At 51.2% G+C, this 26,385-nt stretch overlaps 1 protein-coding gene across 1 annotated transcript; it reads right to left on the bottom strand.

Moving 5' to 3' along the window:
- Positions 1 to 5,362: 5,362 nt before the first annotated feature.
- Positions 5,363 to 25,593, bottom strand: MVP (major vault protein). Its single transcript, XM_056863152.1, has 16 exons — positions 25,472 to 25,593; positions 22,656 to 22,851; positions 22,362 to 22,485; positions 21,841 to 21,972; positions 21,659 to 21,753; positions 18,777 to 19,013; positions 16,422 to 16,547; positions 16,162 to 16,320; positions 14,389 to 14,627; positions 12,447 to 12,644; positions 11,272 to 11,407; positions 9,643 to 9,854; positions 7,044 to 7,160; positions 6,831 to 6,957; positions 6,241 to 6,429; positions 5,363 to 5,504 (listed from the first exon to the last, which is right to left on the bottom strand). The coding sequence occupies exons 1-16, from the start codon at positions 25,591 to 25,593 to the stop codon at positions 5,382 to 5,384; spliced, it is 2,532 nt and encodes an 843-aa protein (XP_056719130.1). The 3' UTR covers positions 5,363 to 5,381.
- Positions 25,594 to 26,385: the final 792 nt, after the last annotated feature.

Here is a 26,385-nt window from a genome sequence, read left to right as displayed (position 1 = left end):
TCGCTCACCCCTCCCCTCAAGCCTCAGACGGACAGAACACATTTTCCTCTAACTTATTTATTTATTGGGGATGCTGGGAGGGACTGGAGTATTGGGGGGATGGGCTCCTAGGCCAAAGGGGATTCAGAAGGGGGCTGGAACCAAGTATTCGGAGGGACGACAACACAGACTGGAGTCCCGAGGTTTCTTATGGGATTCTCTTGCCAAAGGCAACCCTCTAATTATAAGCAATCCAGGAAGTTTCATGATAGTGGGGGTGCGTTTAAGGTCCTGTTCCTGAGCCAAAGGAGAATACATGGGGGATCTCTCTTGTAGGGAGGCTTTCAGGCCAGGAGGGTTTTCGAAAGGCCCGCAACAGGGTACGGTTGAAGTGTCTTTGGGGCTGTGGGATGAAACAAAGGGGCTCTGGGGTTGTGGAGGGTTCTGCCAAGCCAAACAAACAAACAAAAAGAAAAACCCAACATTTTTATTTGGAGTATTCCCAGATTTTTTGCAGTATTACCCATGAAGCCAGCCCCAGGTTGAGCACAAGCTGGGCCAGAGGAGAACAACTCCAGTCATTTGCGTGGGGAGATGCTAGTGATACAGTGGGGGCCGATAGACAAACGGGGATTTTTTCCCTCTCTGCTATTAACCATATATTCACAGGATCCCCCCCAGTATTATTCAAGGTGCTTAGGAATTTTCATAGGATGCCCAATAAGGAAAAAAAACCCAAGAATTTTTGGGTGCTGCTTAAATAGGAAGTAATCTTCAGTATTACCGGGGTGCCACCCACCAGGACACCCCAAACTGCACACCCTTGCAATGGGAAGGTGACCAGAGGGGCTGCTTCCTCGCCACCGTCAAGCCCCCAACTAGCAATAACCAAGTAGGGGAGCGCCTGCCCCCCCTGCCACCTTCTCCTCAGTTCAGCGCACAACCCCCCTTCACTCCTCCCTTCTAGAAATCCCCACTCCACCGGGCAGGGGATCCAGCTGTAAATAGGGGGTGGGGTGGGGGTGTATTTATAACCTGAAATCTGCGAAGTATTAAAGGAGCCTTTATCTAATGCCAGCGGAGGGCCACGTGTGTTTCTTTCTTGCCCTCTCCTCCCAGAAGAAGAAGAAGAAGAGTTGGTTTTTATGTGCCAACTTTCTCTACCACTTAAGGGAGACTCAAACCAGCTTACAATCTCCTTCCCCTCCCCACAACAGACACCCTGTGAGGCTGAGAGAGCGGTGACTAGCCCAAGGTCACCCAGCTGGCTTCATGTGGAGGAGTGGGGAATCAAACCCAGTTCTCCAGGTTAGAGTCTGCTGCTCATGTAGAGGAGTGGGGAATCAACCCCAGTTCTCCAGATCAGAGTCCACCGCTCCAAGCCACCGCTATTAACCACTACACCATGCTGGCTCCCACTGAGCTTTCTGCACAACCAGGGCTGGCGACAGCACCCCCACCCCTGAAGTGGGGCAGCTGCCAAGGCCCGGGGCTTCTGGGAGGGCCTGCTGTTATCAACCCCCCTACCCCCACTCACTCATTTGGTGGCGCATTACCATGCTCCCACCTACTTGCTCTACCCAGTACCCCTGGGGCAAGGACTGCAAGGGGAGGTGAGAATAGACAGCAGGGAGAGCTTGCAGGCAGGGGAGGAACACACAGGCAAGTGGACGAAACAAGGGCATGGTTGTGGGCCTGGTGGTGTATAGAAGAGGGGAGGGGGGATCTGGGAACTCTCTGCCCCAGGCCCCTCAAAAACTGGGACCGACCCTGTGCACAACCTCCAGTCCTGAGCAAGGGGGTGGAAAGCGCCAGCAAGTCACAGCTGACTTATGGCGACCCCCGTAGGGTTTTCAGGGCAAGAGACGTTCGGAGGCGGTTTGCCATTGCCTGCCTCCGTGTGGGCCGAGAGAGTTTGGAGAGAACCGTGACTGGCCCAAGGTCACCCAATAGGCTTCATGTGGAGGAGTGTGGAATCGAACCCGGTGCATCCAGTTTAGAGTCCCGCCTCTCTTAACCACTGCACCACGCCAGCCCTCACTGTTGGTCTCCCTGCTACTAAAACTTGCAAGCTTCCCCCATACCCGTCTCTCTCCATCCCAAACCTCCTGACTTTCCTCTGATCACAGTTCTCACAAACAATAAGTGTTTTATTGTACAGGAGTGATGCTGGAAGGAGGCAAAAGCTTGGCCATGGAGCAAAAATATGATCTTCTGAAGTCTTTTTTACACAGTCCCTTTTTTGATAATCCTAAAAGAAGAAGGGAAATCAATGGGGGGGGGAGTGGAACATAAGAAAGATCCTGCTGGATCAGACCCAGGCCCATCAAGTCCAGCAGTCTGTTCATACTGTGGCCAACCAGCTGCCTCTAGGAAGCCCACAAATAAGATGACTGCAGCGGCAGCATCCTGCCTGTGTTCCACAGCACCTAAGATAATAGGCCTGCTCCTCTGATCCTGGAGAGAACAGGTCTGCCTCAAATACTAGTATCCATTTTTACTAGTAGCCGTGGATAGCCCTCTCCTCCATGTCCACTCCCCTCTTAAGGCCTTCCAAATTGCCACATCCTGGGGCATGGAGTTCCACCATCACCTCCAAAGGTAATGGGGGGGATATACTTGCAGCACAACACACTCGGAAGGCCAGCATTAACACCTACACTTTAGCGCAGATCTGGTAGAAGAAAAACAGAAGGATGAGCAGGATGGATCCGACCAGGATGAACCGCAACAGCTGAGGGAAGGTGCCTGCAGGGAACAACAGGGGTGGGGGTGGGTAGGTTTGTTGTGGGAGCTCCTTTACCGTAGGCTGGCTCCCACCCGCAAAACTCCACCTTAGGATGGAGGAGCAGGGCGCCAGCGCTTAACTGGAGTAGGGACCATGTCTCACTTGGGGCAGTGAATGCAGGCTCCTCTCCAATAAGATTGTAGACAGCAAGGATCTTCTCTTTATCGGAGTCGGGATAATCGAACCAGAGCGACGGGTTTGACGAAGAGGGCTTTATTTCCTTGACACGTCCTGGTTCTTCTTCCGGTGCTGTAGACCCAACAAGCCAGAAAGCCTCTTATCATTGAGAGTTAAGGGATGCGGGAGCTTAATTCCTCTATGAAAATATTAATTTGATCTTCCAAGACGATTTCCCATTTGCGTTTTCCCAAGAACAACTACATCGTTGGATTCTTCTTAGCAGTTCTCTCTTTCCGACAGTTCATAGGATTTAGGCCGCTCAGAGGCGGATCTACTGTGAAACTAATGAAGCTTAAGCTTCAGGGCTCCTAATCCCGGAGGGGGGCCCCTAAAGCAACTTTTTTTAAATGAGTGATTTTCTCAACAAAATCGGTGGAGTTTTTTAGTGATAGAATCATAAGCCAATGGGTTGAAGTACTTAATATTGACTTTAGAATATGCTCTAATACCCATTTCATATGTCCTCAAAATGTCCCTGTAATTGGTCAAATTTCAAAATTTTATCAGTGGCTTGCAGTGCTCGAATCCCCAGCTGTAAGGGCTCTCTGAGCTCACCAGAATCTATTCATAGCCTATATTTTGGCAGCTGGATCCTCAAATCCTTCATTGGTGCACGGCTTAATAGTTCTATAGTTTTATTTCATCACTGTATGGCCCATTTTCAAGGACTCCACCCCACCACCCTATTCTCCACTATTTGGGCCTCAAGGTCCTTGCAAGGGCAGCAAGGCCCTTTGGACCTCGTTGGATGTTGCCCTATTGTTGCTGGTTGCGAAGGAGCCCCCATAACCGTTCAAGCTTCAGGGCCCCAAAAATGTAGGTCCGCCACTGAGGCCGCTTAACACACACATTGTTTGGCCCAACTTGGATCTTATTGGGGAGGAGGGATTGCTCCCTGCCTCCCAGCACTGTGATGCTTTTGTGCACCATCTTCATTCCCCTAGTGCCTCCTGCAATCTTTCCCACACTTGCTCTGCTGTGGCATTTTAGGAAGGATGGCAGTAAAGGCAGGCAGGGTGCCATGAGGGAGGGAAAGTCTGGCTTTGCCCTTTCCCCCCATCCCCCCCCCCATAGCCATTTTGTCCCACCACTGGAGGGGCCTTGGAGTGTTTTTTAAGTCAGCAGTTAACATACTACTACTGATGATGATGAAGAAGAATAAGAGTTGGTTTTTATATGCCGGCTTTCTCTACCACTTATAAGGAAGAATCAAATCAGTTTACAGTCGCCTTCCATTCCCCTCCCCACAACAGACACCCTGTGAGGCAGGTGGGGCTGAGAGAGCTGTGACTAGCCCAAGGCCACCCAGCTGGCTTCATGTGGAGAAGTGGGGAAACCAACCTGTTTCACCTGATTAGCCTCCACCACTCATGTGGAAGAGTGGGGAATCAAACCCGGTTCTCCAGATCAGAGTCCAAACCACCGCTCTTAACCCCTATACCATGCTGGTGGAGGAGAATGATGTAAGGTGCTTTTGGATCCCATTATGAATAATGGCAGGGTATAAGGTGTCGGACTAGGACCTGGAAAACCCAGGTTCAAAACCCCACTTTGCGCCATAAATAAATAAATAAATAAAATGTGATATAGCCAAAGATGGGGGCAGAGAAAATGTAAGTAGGTTGGTGGGTGGGAATGAAAGAAGGACACAGGGAAATGTGAGGATTTGGGGGTTTGCCAGGGGAAGGGAAAGAGGAAATAGTGCGGAGATGGAGATTCAGGGGGAAATTGCCCCCACCGTGCACTGGGCCATAGTTTGCCCAGATAGAGGCTGCCAGGAGGGGGGGGGGCAGATAAAGGTAGTTTGGCCAATGGGTGGGAAGAGAGAAGGCAGCAGGAAAAGCAAGGAAGGGCTATGGGGCTTTCACAGGAGAGAAAATAAGATGGTTCCTACAAGTCCTTGCAGGTGGAGGGAGCGTATAGTAGGACTTGTGCTCACCTGTCACCCGTTGGGGGTTCGCCAGGGCCAGAGCCACCCTAGTGAAATTTGTAAAAAAGGACAGGAGACAGAGTAGCAGAAGCTCCCCTCGGCTCTGCATCACTGCTCTCTTGGCCTCGCCCACATTCTATGACCTCACAATGTAAGCACCTCCCCCTCTGTCCCAGTTCTCCCCCCACAAAAAGCTATCATATTCCCGGGGGGGGGGGAGAAGCACGCCCTGCCTATTAATTGTCAAAAAGGCGAGACGAACTACTGCGTGTCACAGAAGACTTTATTGCAAGCTATTCTTTTGCCCCCTTCTTATAACTCTAAGCAAGGAGAACTGAAAGAAAGAAAAATACATGATTTTCATAAGACGGAAGGAAACGAACTATAACGCTCCAGTGAAGGCACATTCAAGGGCAGCCCGGCAGGAAAGGAAGACTTGCCTGGCCCCGCAGGGCTCTAAGGCACTCAGAAGCCTGGAGGAGAGGTATGTATTTCAGCCACCCATCAGGTTGTAGAAGGTTTGGGAAGAATCCCCAACAGTCCTCCTGCAGCTGTGAAAAGGTTGATCGGGGAGGAACCATCTGTGATGAGCGTGGACTGGATACCCAAGCCCTGGAGCAGCTTTGCCTGCGGGAAAGAGAAAGTGAGAATCCATCATTGTCTCTGGCCAACAGGTCACACTCTACAGCCAGCATGGTGTCGCAGTTAAGGTGTCAGACTAAGATCTGGGAAACCCAGGTTCAAATCCCCACTCTGCTATGAAGAAGAAGAAGAGTTGGTTTTTATATGCCAACTTTCTCTACCACTTAAGGGAGACTCAAACCTGGCTTACAATCCCCTTCCCCTACCCACAACAGGTAGGTGGGTCTGAGAGAGTGTGACTAGCCCAAGGTCACCCAGCTGGCTTTGTGTGTAGGAGTGGGGAAACAAATCCAGCTCACCAGATTAGCGTCTGCCGCTCATGTGGAGGAGTGGGGAATCAAACCCGGTTCTCCAGATCAGAGTCCACCGCTCCAAACCACTGTTCTTAACCACTACACCACACTGAAAGCTTGCTGGGTGCCCTCAGGCCTGTCACGCACTCTCAGCCCTGACCCTGGCAAGCATTTGGGCGGGAGACCTCCGAGGAATACCGGGATGGTGACGCAGAGGCAGGCAATGGCAAACCACCTCCGAACCTCTTGCCTTGAAAACCCCACTAGGGGTTGCCATAATGTGTCTTGATGGCATTTTACTTACACACACACACAGCGGTCATCCCGGTCGGCTTTGCACACTCATCCCTTTACCCCTCTGCCAGGACCCTTTGCAAAACAAACCCCACCTCCGTGTTTCCCAGACCTTCCCTCCTGCCATTTCTCACCTGCATCTCTGGCCCGGCCACGGCAATGTCCCGGATGGTGTTGGCCCCAAGTGCTTTGATCACAGACTCAAATTTCTTCACTTCCACGGCAGCCAAAGCTTCAGCGCGGGCCACGTCCAGGTCAGCCTGCGCCTTGGAGAAGCCGAGCTCCTGCTCCCGAGCTTTAGCTAGGCGTTGCAGTTCTGATGCCTGCAAGGATTGACAGGAAAAGAGGGAGTGAGGGGACAAGGGGCTGTGGCTCAATGGTAGAGCATCTGCTTAGCATGCAGAAGGCCCCTGGTTCGATCCCCGGCATCTCCAACTGAAAGGATCAAGTAGTAGGTGATGTGGAAGACTTCCACCTAAGACTCCAGAGAGCTGCTGCCGGCCTGAGTAGACAATACCGAACTTGATGACCCAATAGTCTGCCTCAGTAGAAGGCAGCTTCCTGTGTTCAGTGCGCTCAAACATATCGTGGGAGACACTGCAACTGGCACAGGAATGACCCGGCACTTGCACAGGGGTCTACCTTTACCTTTTAAATGAATAAATAAGAGCTGAGCAGAAGGCAAGGCTGGCAAAGGAGCACGAGAAAGGACAGCCAGACCCACCGTCTCAATGGCCGTGGCGTCCGCCTTGAGCTTGGCCTGCAGGACGGCCCCTTCGCCCTCGATCCGGGCAGCCTCTGCTCGCGACTGGGCCTCAGCCTTGGCCGCTCCGGTGCTTTCCACCGCCGTGCTGCAGGGAGAGGAAAGAGCAAGGATGGAAGTCTACCTTGCCCCTGAGCAGACTCCAGCTGCCCGCCAGCCTTGACCCCACCACACCTCAGCGCTTCCAGCTCCAGAAGCTCCTTCCGGGCCCGCTCGGCCTCGGCCTGGTCGAGGATTTTCTGCCGCTCCAGACGACCCCTCGCCTCTTGCTCCAGTCGCTCTGCTTCATGCCTGGGACACAAGAGAAGGAATCAGAGCCAGTTACAGATGTCCCCGCCCCAAAACTCAACCCCAAGGCTGCAAGTGGTTGCACAACCCCTCTGACTCCTGATATTGTTTCCTCTAACCGATGAGAGTAAATTGTGCAAAAAGAAAAACAACCCCCCCAAATGCTTAAACATAGTTGTCTTGCATAATCAATACAGGCCACAGAGTTGACATTTTCTTTGGCCCTGAAAGCCTAAAAGGGGTCGAGATCCGTCCATGTCGGGAGTCACTAGAAGGAGGGAGGTGGTGGGCTCTCCTTCCCTGGACGTTTTAAAGCAGAGGCTAGATGGCCATCTGTCAGCAATGCTGATTCTATGACCTTAGGCAGATGATGAGAGGGAGGGCACCTTGGCCATCTTCTGGGCCTGGAGTTGGGGTCACTGGGTGTGTGGTGGGGGAGGTAGTTGTAAAATTCCTGCATTGTGCAGGGGGTTGGACTAGATGACCCTGGTGGTCCCTTCTGATTCTATGATTCTGTTCTTCTAAGGCGGCCCTCAGGAGAGAGCTGGGGCCAAAAGCTGTGTGGGGGGTGGCGGGTGCTCGCAAGCTCAGAGTTTGGAAAGTCAGATGAGAAAATCAATGGGAGCAGACTCCTAGCAGTACTGGGAGTTTGGAAAGTAATACTTTAATGGGGGCCGAGAGAGGGAGGGTTGGCTGAAGGTCAAAACATCAGATCATCCAACCTTTAAATGTTGAAAAGCCTCCCTATTGCAAGAAGTGGGAGAAGCTTTGGATACAGCTGCTGTGCTAGGAAACTCTTAAGCCCTTCCCCGTCCCACTATTTTCCTGACAGAAATTAAACTACTTTTTTGGGTGGGGGGACAGAAGACCCAGGAATCCTTATTATTCCTGCCTTTTCTCTCCTATTGCTGATAGGCTGTAAGTGAAGTAAATGCATAGCAGCAACTTGGGGGCAGGGAAGCCCTTTCGCTCGGGGAAACGGTGTGGCGAAGAATGGATCAGCCGTTCCCCAAACTGGCTGCCCCTTCATGCTGCTTTTCAAAGCGAAAGAGAATATCGAGAGAGCCAGTTACAGACGTCCCCACAAAACTCAACCCAAAGACCCCAAGTGGTTGTGCAACCCCTCTGACTCCTGATATCCCTTTCTGTAACTGACAAGAGAAAATTGTGCAAAGAGAAAAACAACCCCCCCCAAAAAATCTTAAGCATAGTTCTTGTAGGTTATCCGGCTGTGTAACCGTGGTCTTGGTATTTTCTTTCCTGACGTTTCGCCAGCAGCTGTGGCCGGCATCTTCAGAGGAGTAACACTGAAGGACAGTGTCTCTCAGCGTCAAGTGTGTAGGAAGAGTAATATATAGTCAGAAAGGGGTTGGGTTTGAGCTGAATCATTGTCCTGCAAAAAGTAACAAAGGTAATGTGCACATTACCTTTGTTACTTTTTGCAGGACAATGATTCAGCTCAAACCCAACCCCTTTCTGACTATATATTACTCTTCCTACACACTTGACACTGAGAGACACTGTCCTTCAGTGTTACTCCTCTGAAGATGCCGGCCACAGCTGCTGGCGAAACGTCAGGAAAGAAAAGACCAAGACCATGGTCACACAGTCCGGATAACCTCTGAGAACCAATGAACTCTGACCGTGAAAGCCTTCGACAATATTTTTTAAGCATAGTTGTCTTGCATAATCAATTCAGGCCACAGAGTTGACACTTTCTTTGGCCCAGTTTTCCCTTCCTATGTAAAGTGCTAAGAATGCACAACTCTGGGTTTATTGATGCCTAATAATTCCAGAAGGTTGTGCCACAATGTTCTGGGGTCAGGCGGCAGGGGGAGAGATCAGGGACATTGATGCTAAGAGGGGGTTGCCAATGGAAGAATCATAGAATAATTGAGTTGGAAGGGGGCATAGAGGCCATCTAGTCCAACCCCCTGCTTAACACAAGATCAGCCTAGAGCATCCCTGACAAGTGCTTGTCCAGCCTCTGCTTAAAGACTGCCAGTGAGGGGGGGGAGGGCTCACCACCTCCCTAGGTAGCTGATTCTACTGTCAAACAGATCTTACTGTAAAAAAGTTTTTCCTAACATCCAGCTGGTGAGAGAGGAGGAGGAGAAGAAGAGTTGGTTTTTATATGCTGACTTTCTCTACCACTTAAGGAAGAATCAAACCAGCTTACAATCACCTTCCCTTCCCCTCCCCACAACAGACACCCTGTGAGGCTGAGAGAGCGGTGACTAGCCCAAGGTCACCCAGCTGGCTTCATGTGGAGGAGCGGGGAAACCAACCCAGTGCACCAGGTTAGCCTCCGCCGCTCATGTGGAGGAGTGGGGATTCAAACCCGGTTCTCCAGACCATAGTCCACCACTCCAAACCACCGCTCTTAACCACTACACCACGCTTGGCTGCTCAGCGCTGGCCAAGGAACTGTCCGATTATGCACCGTTGCTGTGAACTCGCCTCCCCACCCAGAACGAATCCCTACCGAGCAGCTGCCTCTTGAGAGTTGGTGGTGATTTCGATGGCCAGCTGGACGCTGCGCTGGAGAGAGTCTCGGGTCCTCTGGTCCACGGGCTCCACGCTCTGGATGTCGATGCTGCTAATGATGAGGCCATTGGGGGCGAAGCGCAGGGAGTTCCGCAGCTTCCCTTCGGCGTCGAAGCCGAACACGGCAGCGCAGATGAGACGGTTGGAGTTCTGGGAATGGCGGTTGCAGGTCAAGGCACAGACTCGATCGCCGCTCATTGTCACAAACGCCCCAAAGCCAAAGGCAGCTTTAATGATGGCTGGTACCAATAGCTGTATTCTCTGGGCCAATGCAAGTAATTTCCCCCTCTCTCCACAGAAGAAGCCGCAGTGTGGCGTCCAGTGGGGTACCCAAAACAACGTTTACCTGGCAAAGGAAGACCAGCATCACCTCTTACGAAGGTGGCCAGGCTCCAGGCGAGGTCTGGAGATCTTCAGGAATTACAACTGATCGCCAGACTACAGAAATCAATTTCTTTCCTTCCAAGCTCCCATGACCCACAGGTCTTGAGCAGTTAATGGGGAGTTTTTTCTCTTTCTTTAAGGAAAATACTGTGGAGAGATACTTGGCCAATGTCAGTATTTTATTTGGATCTCTATCCACCAGCAAAAAGGGGACTATTTTATCACCTCTTACGGTGGCAGGTAGAGGAGGAGGAGGAGGAGAAGAAGAAGAGTTGGTTTTTATATGCCGACTTTCTCTCCCATTTAACGGATAATCAAACCAGCTTACAATCACCTTCCCTTCTCCTCCCCACAACAGACACCCTGTGAGGTGAGTGAGGCTGAGAGAGCTGTGACTAACTCAAGGTCACCCAGCTGGATTCATGTGGAGGAGCAGGGAAACAAATCCAGTTCACCAGATTTGCCTCCGCCACTCACGTGGAGGAGTGGGGAATCAAACCCAGTTCTCCAGATCAGACTCCACCGCTCCAAACCACCATTCTTAACCACTACACCACGCTGGCTCTAGGAGTAATCCACTGCTCATGTCGGAGTTTGAAATGGGGACGCTTCAGGATTGTGTGAGAAAGCGTATCAATTTTCTTCGTGTTACATGAGCAAAATCTTTCTGGGTAGGGTAAATTGCCCTTCCTTCCATTTAGCACTGCTGAAGGTGCGGCATGTTCAGATGAGCAAGCGTAACGGCTCTTGGAAACCCGGGACTGTTAAATCACCGAGGAAATCAATTCCTCAGTAAGGATTTGGATGCTTTGGAGGGTGGACTCTATGGCAATTATACTCCACTGAGGTCCTCACCCTCTCCAAACCCCACCCTCCCCAGGCTGCACCCAAATCTCCAGGAATTTCCCAACCCGGACTTGGCCACCCTGCCTCTTTACCCACCCATCTGCCATGTGAGAAAGGCTCTTCCTCAGCTCAGAGGATTGGCCTACGAGGCCCAGCTGATGCTGGACTTCCAGCAGTATCCGCTGGCGGGGCCCCCAACACTGCTGCCCATTCCAGGTCCCAGCCCTCAGGTGCTATACTCCGGCCAGGGACCCAGGACCAAGGGAGGCCGAGGAGCTGCACAGCTGCGTTCTGGGCGAGAAAGCGGCGAAAAGGACAACGGAACCAGGAAGCTCACCTTATGGAAATCGTCAAATGTGACGGCGGCCACAGCCCCCCGGATGCGCGAGGCCAACGTCTTACAGGCGTCGCCGACAAAATCCAGGACGCTGAAGAGGCGGGAGGCCTCGCCAGCAGCGGGGTTCTCAAAGTGCCTGGCAGGGGGGAAAAAGAGATGAATGCAAGACCCCAATGCTGCTCTTAAACAGGGCAATTCTGCCCTTCTTTCCTCCCTTGCTTTGAGGGGTTGGGGCTGTGAGCAGGCCCTACAAGCATGGGGCTCAGGGCAGCTGCCCCTGATGCCCATTGGCTAAGGCCACACCCTGCTGGCACATGTTCCAGTCTTGGTCTTCCTTGAGCAGGACTTCAGTGATTTGGGGATGGGGCCGAAAGGTCCAGCAGGATACTCCGTCTTTCCTGACAAATGCCTGTATTTGCATCTGCAATTTATTCAATCCCCCTGAGCCAAATTCCTTCTGTCACACCCCCTCACCTCCTTCCAAGCCCATCTATTACCCTATATATTGCAAACAAATTAAATACGTTGGAATGCATAAATGCCCTGCTGGCAGAACGAGGCATGCAGGATATTGAAGAGTACATATATTTGCTTAATTTGCATACATTATCTTAACTATGATCAGAGTTGTTTGTTCTTTGACAACAGAGTCTCCACTGTTCTGAGCATTCTCCCACTACTCTGTACTGCGTTCCTCCCTCCAGCTGTGGTTAGGGTTGCCAACCTCCAGGTGGTGGCTGGAGATCTCCCACTATTACAACTGATCTCCAGGCGACAGAGATCAGTTCAGCTGGTAAAATGGCTGCATTGGAAGGCAGACTCTATATAGGGTTGCCAACCTCCAGGTACTAGCTGGAGATCTCCTGCTGTTACAACTGATCTCCAGCCGATAGAGATCCGTTCACCTGGAGAAAATGGCCGCTTTGGCAATTGGACTCTATGGCACTGAAGTCCTTCCTCTCCCCAAACCCCGCCCTCCTCAGACTCCACCCCCAAAATCTCCAGGTATTTCCCAACCCAGAGCTGGCAACCCTAATTCCATAGCATTATTCTCCATTGAAGTCCCTTCCCTCCGCAAACTCCGCCTTCCTCAAGCTCCACCCCTGAAATCTCCAGGTATTTCCCAACCCAGAGCTGGAAACCCTAGCTGGGCTCTCTGACCCCAACACACTCACCAGTTGTAGGCCAGCTGGAGCTGCAGACGGGCATGATCCGCGGTCTCAATGGTGATGATATCTGTGCAGAAGTCAGGCCCCAAAAGGAGGCAGATGGCGCGGCGGACGTGGGGCCGCTTGGGCCGGCCCCCTGAAAGGCTCAGCACCGTGAACTGTTCATCTGGGCCCAGAAGCACCAGTTCCGGCCCGAAAACCACCCTGAGAAGAAGGAGAGAGGCACCGACTCTTAGGCTGGAGATATTCTCGGAAAGAAAGATGCTTGATTGTCTCCTCCCCACACCATGAATCTTCCCAACGCTTATGAACTTCATGGGACAGTTTCAGGTTTCTTTTTTTAAAAAAATACTTTTTATTAACATTTTCAAATTGAACATAGACATACACATACACGTACCCATTCACATACAGATTGGGCTTTTTCCAGGGAAACTAATTAACAATTTTAAATAATGGTGTACATCACACATTACTTCATCTATGTATATATCAGCTTTCTATTCTTTACTAGCCACACTACTAGTCTTCTAATTATTCCAGGTTCCAAAGCTTTGATTTCTAACATTATAAACCTTGTCTATTGCTTCTGTTTTAATCTTATATTTGCTTTTTACCCCTCAGGAAAAAAATCTCTCTTTCAAGTTAGCATAATCAAGATAACCTTTCCATTTCTTTTGAAATTCTTCTATCGTTTTCGCTTTCAACATGCTGGACAGTTTCAGGTTTCGTCACACAGGGAAGCCAAACTGGCGCTCTCTCTTATTCCCCCCGGGTTTTGGAATCCCCTCCCCAAAATGGTAGTGTATGGCTCCATCCTTCCTGAACCCCAGAAGCAGGGAAAGAAGATCCTCACCCTGTCGCTTGCTGGAAATCAGCTCTATGAAGATTTGTAGGTTTGTTTTAACTAGGATATTCACCCTTGAGTGTGTGATTTTCCCCATGGCCTCCATCTGATTCTTTTAGTATAAGGCTTTGGAAGCTGATTAAAAAAAACTAGCCTATCCAAAAACTAGCCTCTCAAAAGTAACTGTAACTGGCCCGTTTCCACAGTGAAACCGGGCACCAGTTTGTGCCTGGCCTCAAGCAGGACTTAGTCATACGAGCCGCCTTTGGTGCCAGTTCTTGGAGCATGAGTGTGCGTTTTCCTAACCGCTGAGTAAGCACCAGCAAAAGCTCTTCCAGGCATCTGAGACTGACTGGTGGGGAAAGGCTTCCTGTCAGCCACAGGACGTGGATTCCAGGCAGTCTCCGGGGCTGGTGCTTTTCATTTCCAAGGAAGCCCATCCTTCAATGCATTCCTTTCCCCTTTACGGAGCTCCTGCCCCTCCCCTCAATTCTATCCCCTCTTTGGCCTGGTCTCACACACAGCAGCAGGAAGAAACCTCTCCTGTCTTTTTGTTTGGACCTTGGTAAAGCAATCAGTCCTTGGTCTCTGGTGGGTTTCTCCTGCCAGTTACCTCATACCACCTCAGGACTCATTTTGGGGTATAAATACTCGTCCTTTGGCATTCGTCATGTGTGTCTGCCTTGGATCTGAGCATACACCCCCACTTGCGTGCAGGTGCCTCTTTTCTCGTTGCCAGAAACACTGGTCATTTCCCTCTTCAGCTCTGCTTTCCCTGGACGTCTTCTGGTACGGTAAATATTGCCCATCCCTAACGCTATCCAATTTTCCACCCTTATTTCCTTAGCTTTTGTATGATCTCTGTGTGTTTGCTTAATACTTGAAAAGTAAAACTCTTTACTATTAAAAACCATTTTATTCTACAACTGCCTGCTTATTTAAGAGTTTCCCCCAGGATTAATCCAGGTATACCTAGGTTACAGATCCCAGTTACCTACCTCTCACTCTGTTTCTGTAGCTAACTAAAGCAGGGACCACCTAATTTGGGTAACATGACATGGTTAAGGGAACCCATTCACTCCACCCAAAAAATCCTCTCACCTGGCTTTATGCTCCTTGTAGTCGTACACCTGCACCGCTGCATTGTGGGGGACACGGTAGGCTACAGCCCGGGTCCGATCACGGGGTGCCCCGCTGCCCTTTTCTGAGGCATCCCTGGAGCGATCCACAGCAGGGTCCCTCCCCAAGGTCAACAAGTCCTCCACGTAGGCAGGAAGCTCCTTCTCCCACAGCTCCTCATCCTGAGTTAACAGGTAAGTGTGGCCAATGACTGCTCGGACCTGGGGTGGGGGGGTGAGGAGAGAAAGATTAAGGTTTTTGCTGAGCCGCAGTACCACACACACACACACAGTAGTGCTCCCACAGTCAGAAATCATAGAATCACAGAGTTGGAAGGGACCACCGGGGTCATCTAGTCCAACCCCCTGCACAATGCAGGAAATTCACAACTACCTCCCCCCCACACACACACTCCCAGTGACCCCTACTCCATGCCCAGAAAATAGTCAAGATGCCCTCCCTCTCATCATCTGCTTAAGGTCATAGAATCACCATTGCCGACAGATGGCTGTATAGCCTCTGCTGAAAAACCTCCAGGGAAGGAGAGCTTAACACCTCCCAGGGAAGCCTGTTCCACTGAGGAACCGCTCTAAATGTTAGAAAATTCTTCCTAATGTCTAGACGGAAACTCTTTTGATTTAATTTCAACCCGTTGGTTGTGGTCTGACCTACCGCAGCAGCCTAAGGCAGCCTCTTTCTCAAGGGATGCGGTCTTCACCATCCTAGGAGGTGACCCAGCTGCAAGTCACCCTGTACATTCTAGACTGCAAGTGGTCAGATGCGCCGCACAGTTCGACAGCAGGGCAAGAAACCTGGGTGACTGAAATAAGCAAGCCACACGGCATGTCTAGAAAAATAGCAGCATAAGAACTGCATGGCTAGGTCAGGCCTCATGCCTGCCTGCTGGTGGTGGTGTCAGTTTCAGGAGTCTGTCCCTAGCATCCCATAAGCAAACTCATCCAGGCAGTTAGCTCTGAAGCAGTAATACTTTATTAGGAGCAAAAAGACAGATTAAAGGACTGACTGCCTACAGGCAGGTGAGGCTAGTAATGGGGAACACAGGAAGGTTACACGTTAAAGACACTACGGACTGAGAAGGTAAACATTGCTAGGCAACCTCGAGATAAGCGGTTCCCAGGAAGACAGACTAAACATTACCACAGCTGCAGAAAACAGGATGAGCGAAACTGTACACAGACGTTCATAGGCATGAGAACCAAGGACTTGACGTGTGGCCAGAACCTGGCCTGACTCATGTCAAAAGCCTTTGCTCCTGCAAATAAGGCAAAGGCCTGACAGGTGGAAAGTGCCATCAAGTCGCAGCTGACTTATGGTGACCCCGTAGGGTTTTCAAAGCAAGAGACATTCGGAGGGGGTTGGCCATTGCCTGCCTCTGTGTAGTGACCCTAGACTTCCTTGGTGGTCTCCCATCCAGATACTAACCAGGGCTGACCCTGCTTAGCTTCCTGGATCTGATGAGATTGGGCTAGCCTGGGCCATGCAGGTCAGGGCACGTCTATCTACTCCAGAGTTTTCCCGGGAAGTGACATTACTGCACATGCAATACCAGGCACCCCCTCATGTCCCCACCCCAATGTTCCCATTTTACGGCAATTCCTAGAGTACCCAATATCACTTCCTGGTTTTACCCAGAAGTGACCTCAAAGTGCACACAACACTGTGGGTTTTTTTGTCCTGCTGCCACTCAGAGTGGCAGTGGACAATGTGGGTTGCGGTTCCATCTTCTCTGCTCACCTTCCCTGACTTGATATCCCGCACGTAAATGCCCTCATTCTCAGCCAGCGGGATGGCATGGCGCCGTTCCAACACTTCCACCTCGGCCGGCGGCACATACTCCAGAGGCCCCTGGATCAGCCAGCGGTCACCCGGCTTGCGCGTCACTTCCTCCCCATCCTAAGGAGGAGGCAAAGAGAGAGACCGGGGAAGGAGTCCAATGCCTGCATACATAATCTCACTTTTCCCCCTTCCCCACCCAATGCAGGCTCAGGCCTAACCTCGTTCTCGTCTTCCAAGGTTCGGAGCGCACGCAGCAGGAGTCCCTCATCCTCCGAGAGGATGTAAGTGTCCTGGATCCCGTTCTCCAGCCGTTCTCCAGGCTGCAAGAAGAAGGACGTCTCTCCCTGTGGAAGCGGAAGTTGAGAAAAGTGAGGCTCAGCCAGTTAGCCTGAGAAATACAGCCATTCAAGCTGCCCCCTTTTGTCTAGAAGACCCAGGGCCACAAACATTAGTAGGCACTTCCAGTCAGGAAAAGGTATTCACTGGACAGCTATTGGGGTCTTCCCTAAGAAGAAGAAGAGTTGTTTTTTATATGCCGACTTTCTCTACCACTTAAGGGAGTCTCAGACCGGCTTACAATCAACCTTCCTTTCCCCTCCCCACAACAGACACCCTGTGAGGTAGGAGGAGCTGAGAGAGCTCTAAGAGAGCTGTGACTAGCCCAAGGTCACCAAGCTGGCTTTGCGTGTAGGAGTGGGAAAACCAACCCGGTTCACCAGATTAGCCTCCGCCGCTCATGTGGAGGAACAGGGAATCAAACCCGGTTCTCCAGATCAGACTCCACAGCTCCAAACCACCACTCTTAACCACTACACCACACTGGCTCTTACATTAAGGTATACACTCTTGTTTACTTGAAACATTTATATCTCTCCTTTCCACTATTAAGATGGCCTACGACGACAGTGAAATATCAGCTATCCAGAAGTATCAGGGTAAAAACATAACAACAACTAAGACAGCAGTGTGCACGCAGCTGTTCAGGAAAATAAAATACGACATCTAAAAAAGACCATCGGCTTGGTGCCACATGAATGTTTTAGGCTGGGGGCCACTCAGAAAAGGCCCCGTCTCCAGTCAACGGCAACGCCAAAGCCAGCGGCAGCCAAAGCAGGACCTCAGAAGTTATTTCAGATTGGCGTGAAATGTTTTTACCGTTATGATTTCATAAGCTACTTTGAGCAGTTTTTTAAAACGGAAAGTGCAGCCTAGAACTCATCTGCATAGATAACATGAAGGTGCCCTTCCTTCAATGGAACTGCAGCACAAACAGAGTACAGACAGTATGGTTTGCCATTACTTTCAGACATGTTCTAAAACAACAGCCCTTTGACCTCAGCAGTACAGCTCCGTCAGACTCTGTAGAGAAATCTGGGAGATGCTTACACAAGTTATAACATGCTCACAGCTTGCACGAGGCAGACACGGGGCGGGGGAGCATTGTGAGATGCAGGTGGGGGCTCCCCTGATCCTGCATCAAGACCCAGGGGACGTTTTCAGGGGCCAAATTCTGGATTGGAACCCTTGCACCATGTGCTATGCAAAGAGTTGACAATCTGGCTCTGGAACGGGGCTAACATCAGCATACGCTGACATGGGGCAGATGCCAGGGCCCGAGGCTTCTGCCAGGGCCCACTGCCACTGACCCCCACCCACCCACACCTCCTCTGCTATCTGCCTGCAGGCCCTTCCCTCCCCCACTTGCTTGCAAGGACACCCTGCACACAAAGAACGAAACACAGGCAAGCATTGGCAGGCAAGGGTGTCGGGGTGGTGGTGGCAGCTGCCTTTGGTCAGGTGAAAGTCAGGAGACTCGATGACAGGCATGTTTCAGCCAGCAGGAACACGGGGCAGCTGCTCTCCTCCAAAAGAGGACTTTGGAAATCCAGCAATGGCACGCGGGAAGGAGACTTGGATGGGGCAGGGGTGGGTATCACCCACAGGAAGGGGCTCCAAAGCCACCCTGAGCCCAGCCTCAGCCGGGAAGTGAGGGCAGAGTATAAATCGAAATGTAGATAAGTAAAATAAAAAGACCTTGCACCAACCAGTGGAGTTTATGGGGGTGAATAGTTATGGATAATTGGGATGGGGCTGTGGTTCAGCAGCAGAGCATCTGCTCGGCACGCAGAAGGTCCCAGGTTCAATCCCCGGAATCTCCAGTTCAAGGGACTAGGCAAGTAGGTGATGTGAAAGACCCCTGCCTGAGACCCTGGAGAGCCACTGCCGGTCTGAGTAGACAATACTGACATGGATGGACCAAGGGCTCGGATTCAGTATACGGCAGCTTCATGTGTCCTTGGCAATGGTAGAAGTTTAATGGCCGACACTTTAAGGCAGAAAGGATTCCTGGAAGCCAGAAAATGTCACCACCGCTGAACAAAGAACCAGGGCGCTAGTGAAGCTGCTAACATTACACCCCAGGCCTGTTGCCATACATACATAAGTGAATGCAACCAGTAGGTGTAAGGAGATCTACCATAACTGTGGGTATAAGATTGCTGTAATGCTTTCGGCAGCTCGACCAGGGTGCCAAGACAGCCTGTTACGCAACTTGGGGCTGGCCACAGACGTACCTTGATCACCTTCTTCTGCCCGAGCTGGGGCTTTCCACCAGCGTCCACGGGGTCGCAAACGACACAGTACTGGCAGCTGTTCAAGGTGGTGATGTCAACAATGCCCATAACTTCCTCGTAAACATCGGGGATGTGGGCCTCGGTGTCAGCCATGGTGACCAGCCACTCTTCCCCAGTCTTTCTCACCACTCCCTGGGAGTCCCGGAATGTCTTGGTGGCCCGGAGATGAAGGGCGTTCTTCAAGGAAGAGATAACGGCAAGGGAGGTTAAAGTTTGGGGAAACCCCGCTGGGGTTCTTCCACAGAGATCCAGATAAGCAATTTGCAGGGTCAAATCAAATCTATATTAATACGGTCAACTGACCAATCACATGCCAACACATCAAAATTTCCAGACTCAATAGTTTTGCACTGCAGAATTACAGACTGCCCGTACAAATAAAGGTGTACGATCAATAAAAACAACCCTTGGTTACAATTATTACCTAAAACTTGATAAAATTGTAAAACATTCTAACATTCTCGAATAAAGTTCTGCGTATTTTAATAGCAACAGCACAGAACTTGGCAGTTTGGAGTGTAAGCTGAGGATCTTCTCCTAATAGGAGCTTCTTTGCCAAAAGCTCAACTGACTCTTCAGGGAATTTAATCAAGCAGGGGGGAAATAAGCTTTGATCTAACTTCACGGTAGAATGGGCAACATATCAGAGCATGTTCGATGGTTTCAATGTCCCCTGTCCCACACGGACAAAACCTCTCTGATCTAGTGATCTTTTTATATTTCCCTTCTAAAACAGCCGATGGTAGGGCCTGGCATCTGGCAAGGGTAAAGGTTTTCCTATAATTAACAGGCTCAAGATGAGAAAAATAAGCCGCAGGTGAGACTAAGTATCTAGACTTATCAGGTACTAGGGGAAATGGTGATTTACCAAGGCTTGCTGGTGTTCAATGTCTTCCACCCTTTGCTTCAAGAAACTTGATTCTCAGTCTACGCCCATGGCTAACAGGGTAGGTGGCGAAAATGCCCAGGCAGGCCATTTAACCTGCAAGGTCCTTGCCATGCACAGACTGGAAATAGTTGCTATGGCGCTACAATCCGGAGTGCTCATGCCAATAGGGGCTGGGAAGGGGCTGTGGCTCAGTGGCAGAGCATCTGCTTGGCATGCAGAAGGTCCCAGGTTCAATGCCTGGATTCTCCAGTTAAAGGGACTAGGCAAGTAGATGATGCGAAAGACCTCTGCCTGAGACCCTGGAGAGCCGCTGCCGGTCTGAGTGGACTTTGATGGACCAAGGGTTTGGTTCAGTATAAGGCGGCTTCATGTGTTCATGTTCAGAGATGCTTGGAAGCACCAGGCACAATGCAAGGCCACTGGTTATAAAGAGGTCCCATTTGGGGGAGCAAATGCTGGCAAGTGTCCTGCCTGGGGAACTCCATCTTAAGATGAAGGCTGGCCTAGGCCAGGGGTAGGCAAACTGCGGCTCGAGAGCAGTATGCGGCTCTTTGGCCCCTTGAGTGCAGCTCTGGGCTGCAGGATCGCGGCCGCCCACCCGAGAGAAGCCACCTTCCCCGGGCGCGAAGGGTGCGGGGGGGGGGCTGGCTTCTTTCGGCGGAGGATCGGGGCTGCACATCGCGGTGGAGGAGAGCCTGGCGTCCCTTCCCTACCCCGGCCGGGCTCTGCGTGCACGCAGAAGTCCCGCAAAAGTTCTCCGCCTTTCCGCCAGCCCAGAGCGGCAGCCGCTGCCACGCCTTTGCAACGTGCTGGCCCAAGCACCGGGGATAGGGAGGGAGGCCCCAATCCAGCACACACACACCCTCCCCCGCCTTCCTCATTTGCAAGCTCCAGCACGTCGCCCTTGTGGCCTGCCCTTCCCTTCCGCCGCTGGAGAACGCCAGCGAGAGGGGAGGGGGGGAGGAGACCCCTCCTTCCTCCTCCTCTTCTTCCTCCTCCTCCTCGGAGGCCGAGGCGCTGAGGAGGGGCGGACGGCAGGCCGGCAGGGGAGGAAAGGAAGGAAACAGCCCAGGAGGCAGCGAGGAGGAAGAGGAGGAGGCCGAGAGGCGAGCGCGGGAGGCCGAGGCGGCCGGGATGTGCCAGGGCGGCCGCCGAGAAGTCAGTGGGGGTCGGGGAGATGCAAGGCCATTGTTCACATTAAGTGTTTGTCAGTCATTGTCATGATTTAATTTTATGGATACCTTACTTACAATTTAATTTTTTTCAATAAATAAGATTATTAAGTATGATATCAAGTTTTATTCAGTGTACCTATAGTTTAATTAAGACTTAAAACTTTAATTAAAGTTTATTAAGTTAATAAACAGTGTACCTACCTATATAGTTTAAGAAATTTGGCTCTGAAAAGAAATCTCAATTGTTGTACTGTTGATATTTGGCTCTGTTGACTAATGAGTTTGCCGACCACTGCGATAGCAACTGATTTGTTTTTTTGGCAGTCCACGGAATCCGTAACACTCTCCTCCAACGCCACATTTCAAAGGAATCTATTTTCTTCCTATCAGCTTTCACTGTCCAGCTTTCACATCCATACATAGTAATAGGGAATACGATGGCATGAATTAATCTAGTCTTGGTGGCCAGTGACACGTCCTTACCCTTCAAAATATTTTCTAGCTCCTTCATGGCTGCCCTTCCCAGTCTCAACCTCCTTCTGATTTCTTGGTTGCAGTCTCCCTTTTGGTTGATGGTGGAGCCAAGGAATAGAAAGTCTTGGACAATTTCAATTTCCTTATTGTCAACCTTAAAGTTGTGTAATTTTCCTAGTATCAGCTTTATCTACCACAAAAAGAAAGAGCGTGCCCCACCCCAGACCTCTCTCCAAAGAGTCCTTCTTCCACGCGCCACTAGGAGCAGCAGACAAGACACTCACCTTCTCCGTCAGCACAAAGGCATCCACGGTGTCGACCACTTCCTCAAAGACTCCAGGCAAATAAGCCCCAACCCGTTTCACCAGCCACTCCTCGCCTGCCAAGGGAAGGGAAAGAGAACATCTATCAGAGAGGAAAAAGTGCTCCTTGGAGGGCTGCGGGAGGGGAGAGACGCAGCAGGTACCTGTCACGCGTTTATTCTTTTCTCTGTCCACGCACTCCTTGCGGGCCTGAAGTCTGATTGCTTGGTTGGGCCGAATGATGGTGGCTTGGATGGTCTCCACAACCTCGACCTCCTTGCGTGGGATATAGGTGCCTGCGAACAACAGAGGCATGTGAGGAGGAGGAGGAGAAGAAGAGTTGGTTTTTATATACTGACTTTCTCTACCACTTAAGGAAGAATCAAACCGGCTTACAATCACCTTTCCTTCCCCTCCCCACAACAGACACCCTGTGAGGTAGGTGGGGCTGAGAGAGCTCTTAACAGAGCTGTGACTAGCCCAAGGTCACCCAGGTGGCTTCATGTGGAGGAGTGGGGACACCAACCCAGTGCACCAATTAGCCTCCGCCGCTCAAGTGGAGGAGTGGGGAATCAAACCTGGTTCTCCCGATTAGAGTCCACCACGCCAAACCACCACTCTTAACCACTACACCACGCTGGCTTCAAACCACACCGAGCAGAAAAGGAACCGATCGAACACCTACCAGGTCCTTCAAACAGCCACTCGTCACCAGCAACGTGTTTCCCGTCCTGGTCATCTTCAAAGTCCAGAAGAGCTCTGAGGTGGAGGGCCGTATTAGCCGAGACAACCTGCAGAGGTGTAACCCCCTAGAGAGGGAGAGCAAGGGAGATTGTCAGGCAAAGGGGGGGGGGGCACAGCCACAGAGGCAACCCCAGGGGGGGCACTCCGGTAGACAGCCTGAAATTACTAGATACACAGACACCAGCATGGTGCAAGGCCCCCACCCCCAGCTGTGTAGAGAAGCTCGCATCCTTACCTGCTGTAGCTCCTCTCCTGGGTACAAAGGGAAAGGGTCCTGGGCCAGTCTGATCTCTAGGTCAGCATGTCGCAGCCGCGCCTGCCCCACAGCATCGAACTGGACTGCGTTATCCGCTCCCCAAACCACCGGATTGAGGATGATACAGTAATGGCGTGGAGGGACCATCACCATCCTCTTTGGGGCAAAGACAATCCTGGAGATGTAGAGGAGGGGAGGGTCAAAGGCGAAGCTAGATTCTCAGGCTTGTGGATTTGCTTTAGCCAGGAGGAACAGATCTTAGCTCCGAGCTCTCTACCAGGGCCATGGTACTATAGCTGCCTTGAACAGCACGTTGCTCTCGGACGGTGTTTCCCAACCTGTGAGTCAGGACCCCAAAGTGGGTCATAAAAACATAAGAAAGACCCTGCTGGATCAGACCAAGGCCCATCAACTCCAGCAGTCTGTTCACACAGTGGCCAACCAGGGGCCTCTAGGAAGCCCCCAAACAAGACGACTGCAGCAGCACCATCCTACCTGTGTTCCACCGCACCCAAAATAATAGGCATGCTCCTCTGATACTAGAGAGAATAGGTATGCAGCATGGCTAGTATCCATTCTAACTAACAGCCATGAATACCCCTCTCCTCCATGAATATGTCCACTCCCCTCTTAAAGCCCTCCAACCTGGCAGCCATCACCACATCCTGGGGCAGGGAGTTCCACAATTTAACTATGCGTTGTGTGAAAAAAATACTTCCTTTTAATTGTTTTGAATCTCTCACCCTCCATCTTCAGCAGATGACCCCGTGTTCTAGTATTATGGGAGAGAGGGAAAAATGTCTCCCTGTCCACTCTCTCCAAACCATGCATAATTTTATCGACCTCTATCATGTCTCCCCTCAGCCGCCTTCTTTCCAAGCTAAACAGCCCTAAGCGTCTTAACCGCTCCCCATAGGACAGTTGCTCTAGTCCCCTAATCATTTTGGTTGCTCTTTTCTGGGTCGGGGGCCAGCCCTCCCTACGGCCACTCCTGCCCTTTCCGTTGCCCTCTTTTGTATTTTGGGAACCAAGATCTGACCCTGGAAACAGTATCTTCCGTGCTTTACATTAATTGGGTTTTCTTCTTCTTCACTGCATGTACACGTTGATCAAGTAAAGTGTCCTGATTGTTACCAGAGCGAGTTTCTTAGACTCTTAGGGGGGATTAGAGGGAATAATGGAGGAGAGGCCTGGTCAAAGGTTGGAATGTAACCTTCACTTGCAAAGGCTGAATATGTCGGAATGCTATTTGCTTGGAGTTTATAGTGGGAGCAGTTGTGCCCTTTGCACAACGGTTATAGGTTTTTCAACGGTTATAGGTTTTTCACAAACATCTGGTTAGCCACGGTAGAAAATGCAGCGTTGAACTAGATAGGTGCCAAGGTCATCGTTTGCCTAGAGCAGGGGTCCCCAAAGTGGTACCCATGGGCGCCATGGCACCCACCACCACCTTTTCTGGTGCCTGGAAGTGGGCGGGGCCAGGTAGGACTTTTGTCCAGCAAGACTTCGGATTGGCTGTGCAGATTTTTTTTAAAAAAATGTTTCTTTGGCAGCAGCTGCCACCACAGTACAAGGATCTACACTGCGTTACCGAAGCTAAGCTGTGGCATTCGTTTTGTGGCTGGCTCCGCCTCCTGCGGCAGCCATTTTGAGGCAACCATTTTGTTGCTGCACCCACCATTCTGTCACAGAAGTCCAAGGTTGGGGACCCCTGGCCTAGAGCATCAAAAAACCCTTGGGCCAGCCCTGGCTGGGTCACCATACCAAATAAACCTGGACTTGTGGGTCACCTTACCAAAAAGGTTGGGAACTGCTGCTCTAGGACAGCGGCTACAGTGGTGTAGCTGGTTGGCAGATGAGGATTTGGGAGACGTAGGTTCAAACCCCCAGTCTGCCATGAATCCCGGGCTAGGAACTCTGTGCCTCGCCTACCTCACAGGGTTGGGGTGAAGAAAAAATGAAGGTGGGGAGAATAATGCACACCTGCCCAAGCTCCTTGGAGGAAAGGCTAGGGTTCCCAGATCTGTCTTTGCCACCGGCGGGAGATTTTTTTGGGTGGAGCCTGAGGAGGGTGGGGTTTGGGGAGGGGAGGGACTTCGATTCCATAGAGTCCAATTGCCAAAGCGGCCATTTCCTCCAGGGGAACTGATCTCTATTGGCTGGAGATCAGTTGTAATAGCAGGAGATCTCCACCTACTAACAGGAGGTTGGCAACCTTAGGAAAGGCAGGATAAAAAAAAATGTACTGAATAAATAAATCTCAGCATTGTAAAGATAGCTTCAATTAGGAAGGGCCTGGTCAGAAGGAACGCAAAACTCAGGAAAACAAATGAAGAAAGAGGAAGCCTATTTGGGGAATGGGAGAAACTTGCAGGCAGGAGCATGGGTTCTCAACAAGGGGGGGAATGCCCCCTTGAGGGGGATTTTAGGGTTTGTGGGGGGGGGGGAATGGGACCACACTTCAGCAAAGTGTGAAGACCTGTAGATTATGTACAAGCTGTAAAATTGTAGTTTGTTTTTAATTTAATCTGCGGCATTCAATAAAGTTTATGACGATCTTGGGAAGGGGGGAATTATATTCTGAACAATCGTGAAAGGGGGGAATGGAGCAAAAAAAAAAAAGGTTGAGAACCACTGGTCTAACGGCTTCCCTTTGCTCCCCACTAGTGATGGGGAAAGGGGCCCAGAATTAGCATGAAGCTCAAACCCTGCTGGGCACCCAGTTCACTCCCCCCAAGGCTGCCTCTGGGTCCCACCCTTCAGACTCTCTTCCTCCACCCACCCCACAAGCTCACCTCTCATTGTCCTGGCGTATGTAAGTCTTGGGGCCCATTTCCACTAGGGTCACATTGGAGTTCTGGTCCAATACGTGAATGTAGTGGTACGGCGGGATCCGGATGATCGATTCGGCTGTCATCTTGCCTCCTGAGGGTGTAAGGATGGGAGTCCCAGCAAGAGATTAGCACTCTGAAGGCACAAGGAAGAGGCCAGCCGCTTTAGAAAGCCCCATTCCCCCCTCCCCCCAAAACAGGTAGGGCTAGGGAGGAAACCTGTCGGCACCTTTTGTTACCTACCCTTGACAACTGTATGCACCTCCTCGCCCTTGATTCTTCAACAAACACACTCCTCCTGCTTGATCCTTCAGCAAAGAGAGGAAACCAATCGAGCAAGTTGACTTTTAACCAGAAGTTTAATGAGCCCACGCCCACCAGGCGCTAGGGGAAGGACCCACCCAGATCCACCCCGTGGAATCAGGATCCCGCAGGCAATTAACGACAAGATGACTTGGTTAGCAACCCAAACCCATAAGGGCTACGCGCGTGGAAGGAGCAGAAGGGCGAGGATCGCCACCAGCCCCGGATCTCGTGGGAAGTGCAAATAAGAGGGAAGGGAAACAGACCTTAGTATTTCTCACTATTGCATGGGATAGTCCCCGCCCCAACTCCTAGAATCACAGAGTTGGAAGGGACTACCAGGGACACCTAGTCCAACCCCCTGCACAATGCAGGAAATTCCAAACTACATCCCACACCCCCAGTGACCCAGAAGGTGGCCAAGATGCCCTCCCTCTCGTGATCTGCCTAAGGTTATAGAATCAACACTGCTGACAGATGGCCATCTAGCCTCTGCTGAAAAACCTCCAGGGAAGGAGAGCTCACCACCTCCCGAGGAAGCCTCTCCCACTGAGGGACCGCCCTAGCCGTTAGAA

The sequence above is a fragment of the Euleptes europaea genome, chromosome 18 (genome assembly GCF_029931775.1).
Source record: "Euleptes europaea isolate rEulEur1 chromosome 18, rEulEur1.hap1, whole genome shotgun sequence".
Lineage (NCBI taxonomy): Eukaryota > Metazoa > Chordata > Lepidosauria > Squamata > Sphaerodactylidae > Euleptes > Euleptes europaea.
Note: the sequence above shows the minus strand (reverse complement) of the source record. Positions and strands in the feature narration are given on the sequence as shown.

Coding starts and splice junctions, on each gene's coding strand:
- MVP (XM_056863152.1), bottom strand. CDS start 25,593: ATGACAGCCGAATCGATCATCCGGATCCCGCCGTACCACTACATTCAC. Junction 16,548..18,776: donor GGCAGAAGAAGGTGATCAAG/GTACGTCTGTGG, acceptor CCGCTTCCACAG/GGAGAGACGTCCTTCTTCTT. Junction 14,628..16,161: donor GGGATATCAAGTCAGGGAAG/GTGAGCAGAGAA, acceptor CCCCCACCCCAG/GTCCGAGCAGTCATTGGCCA.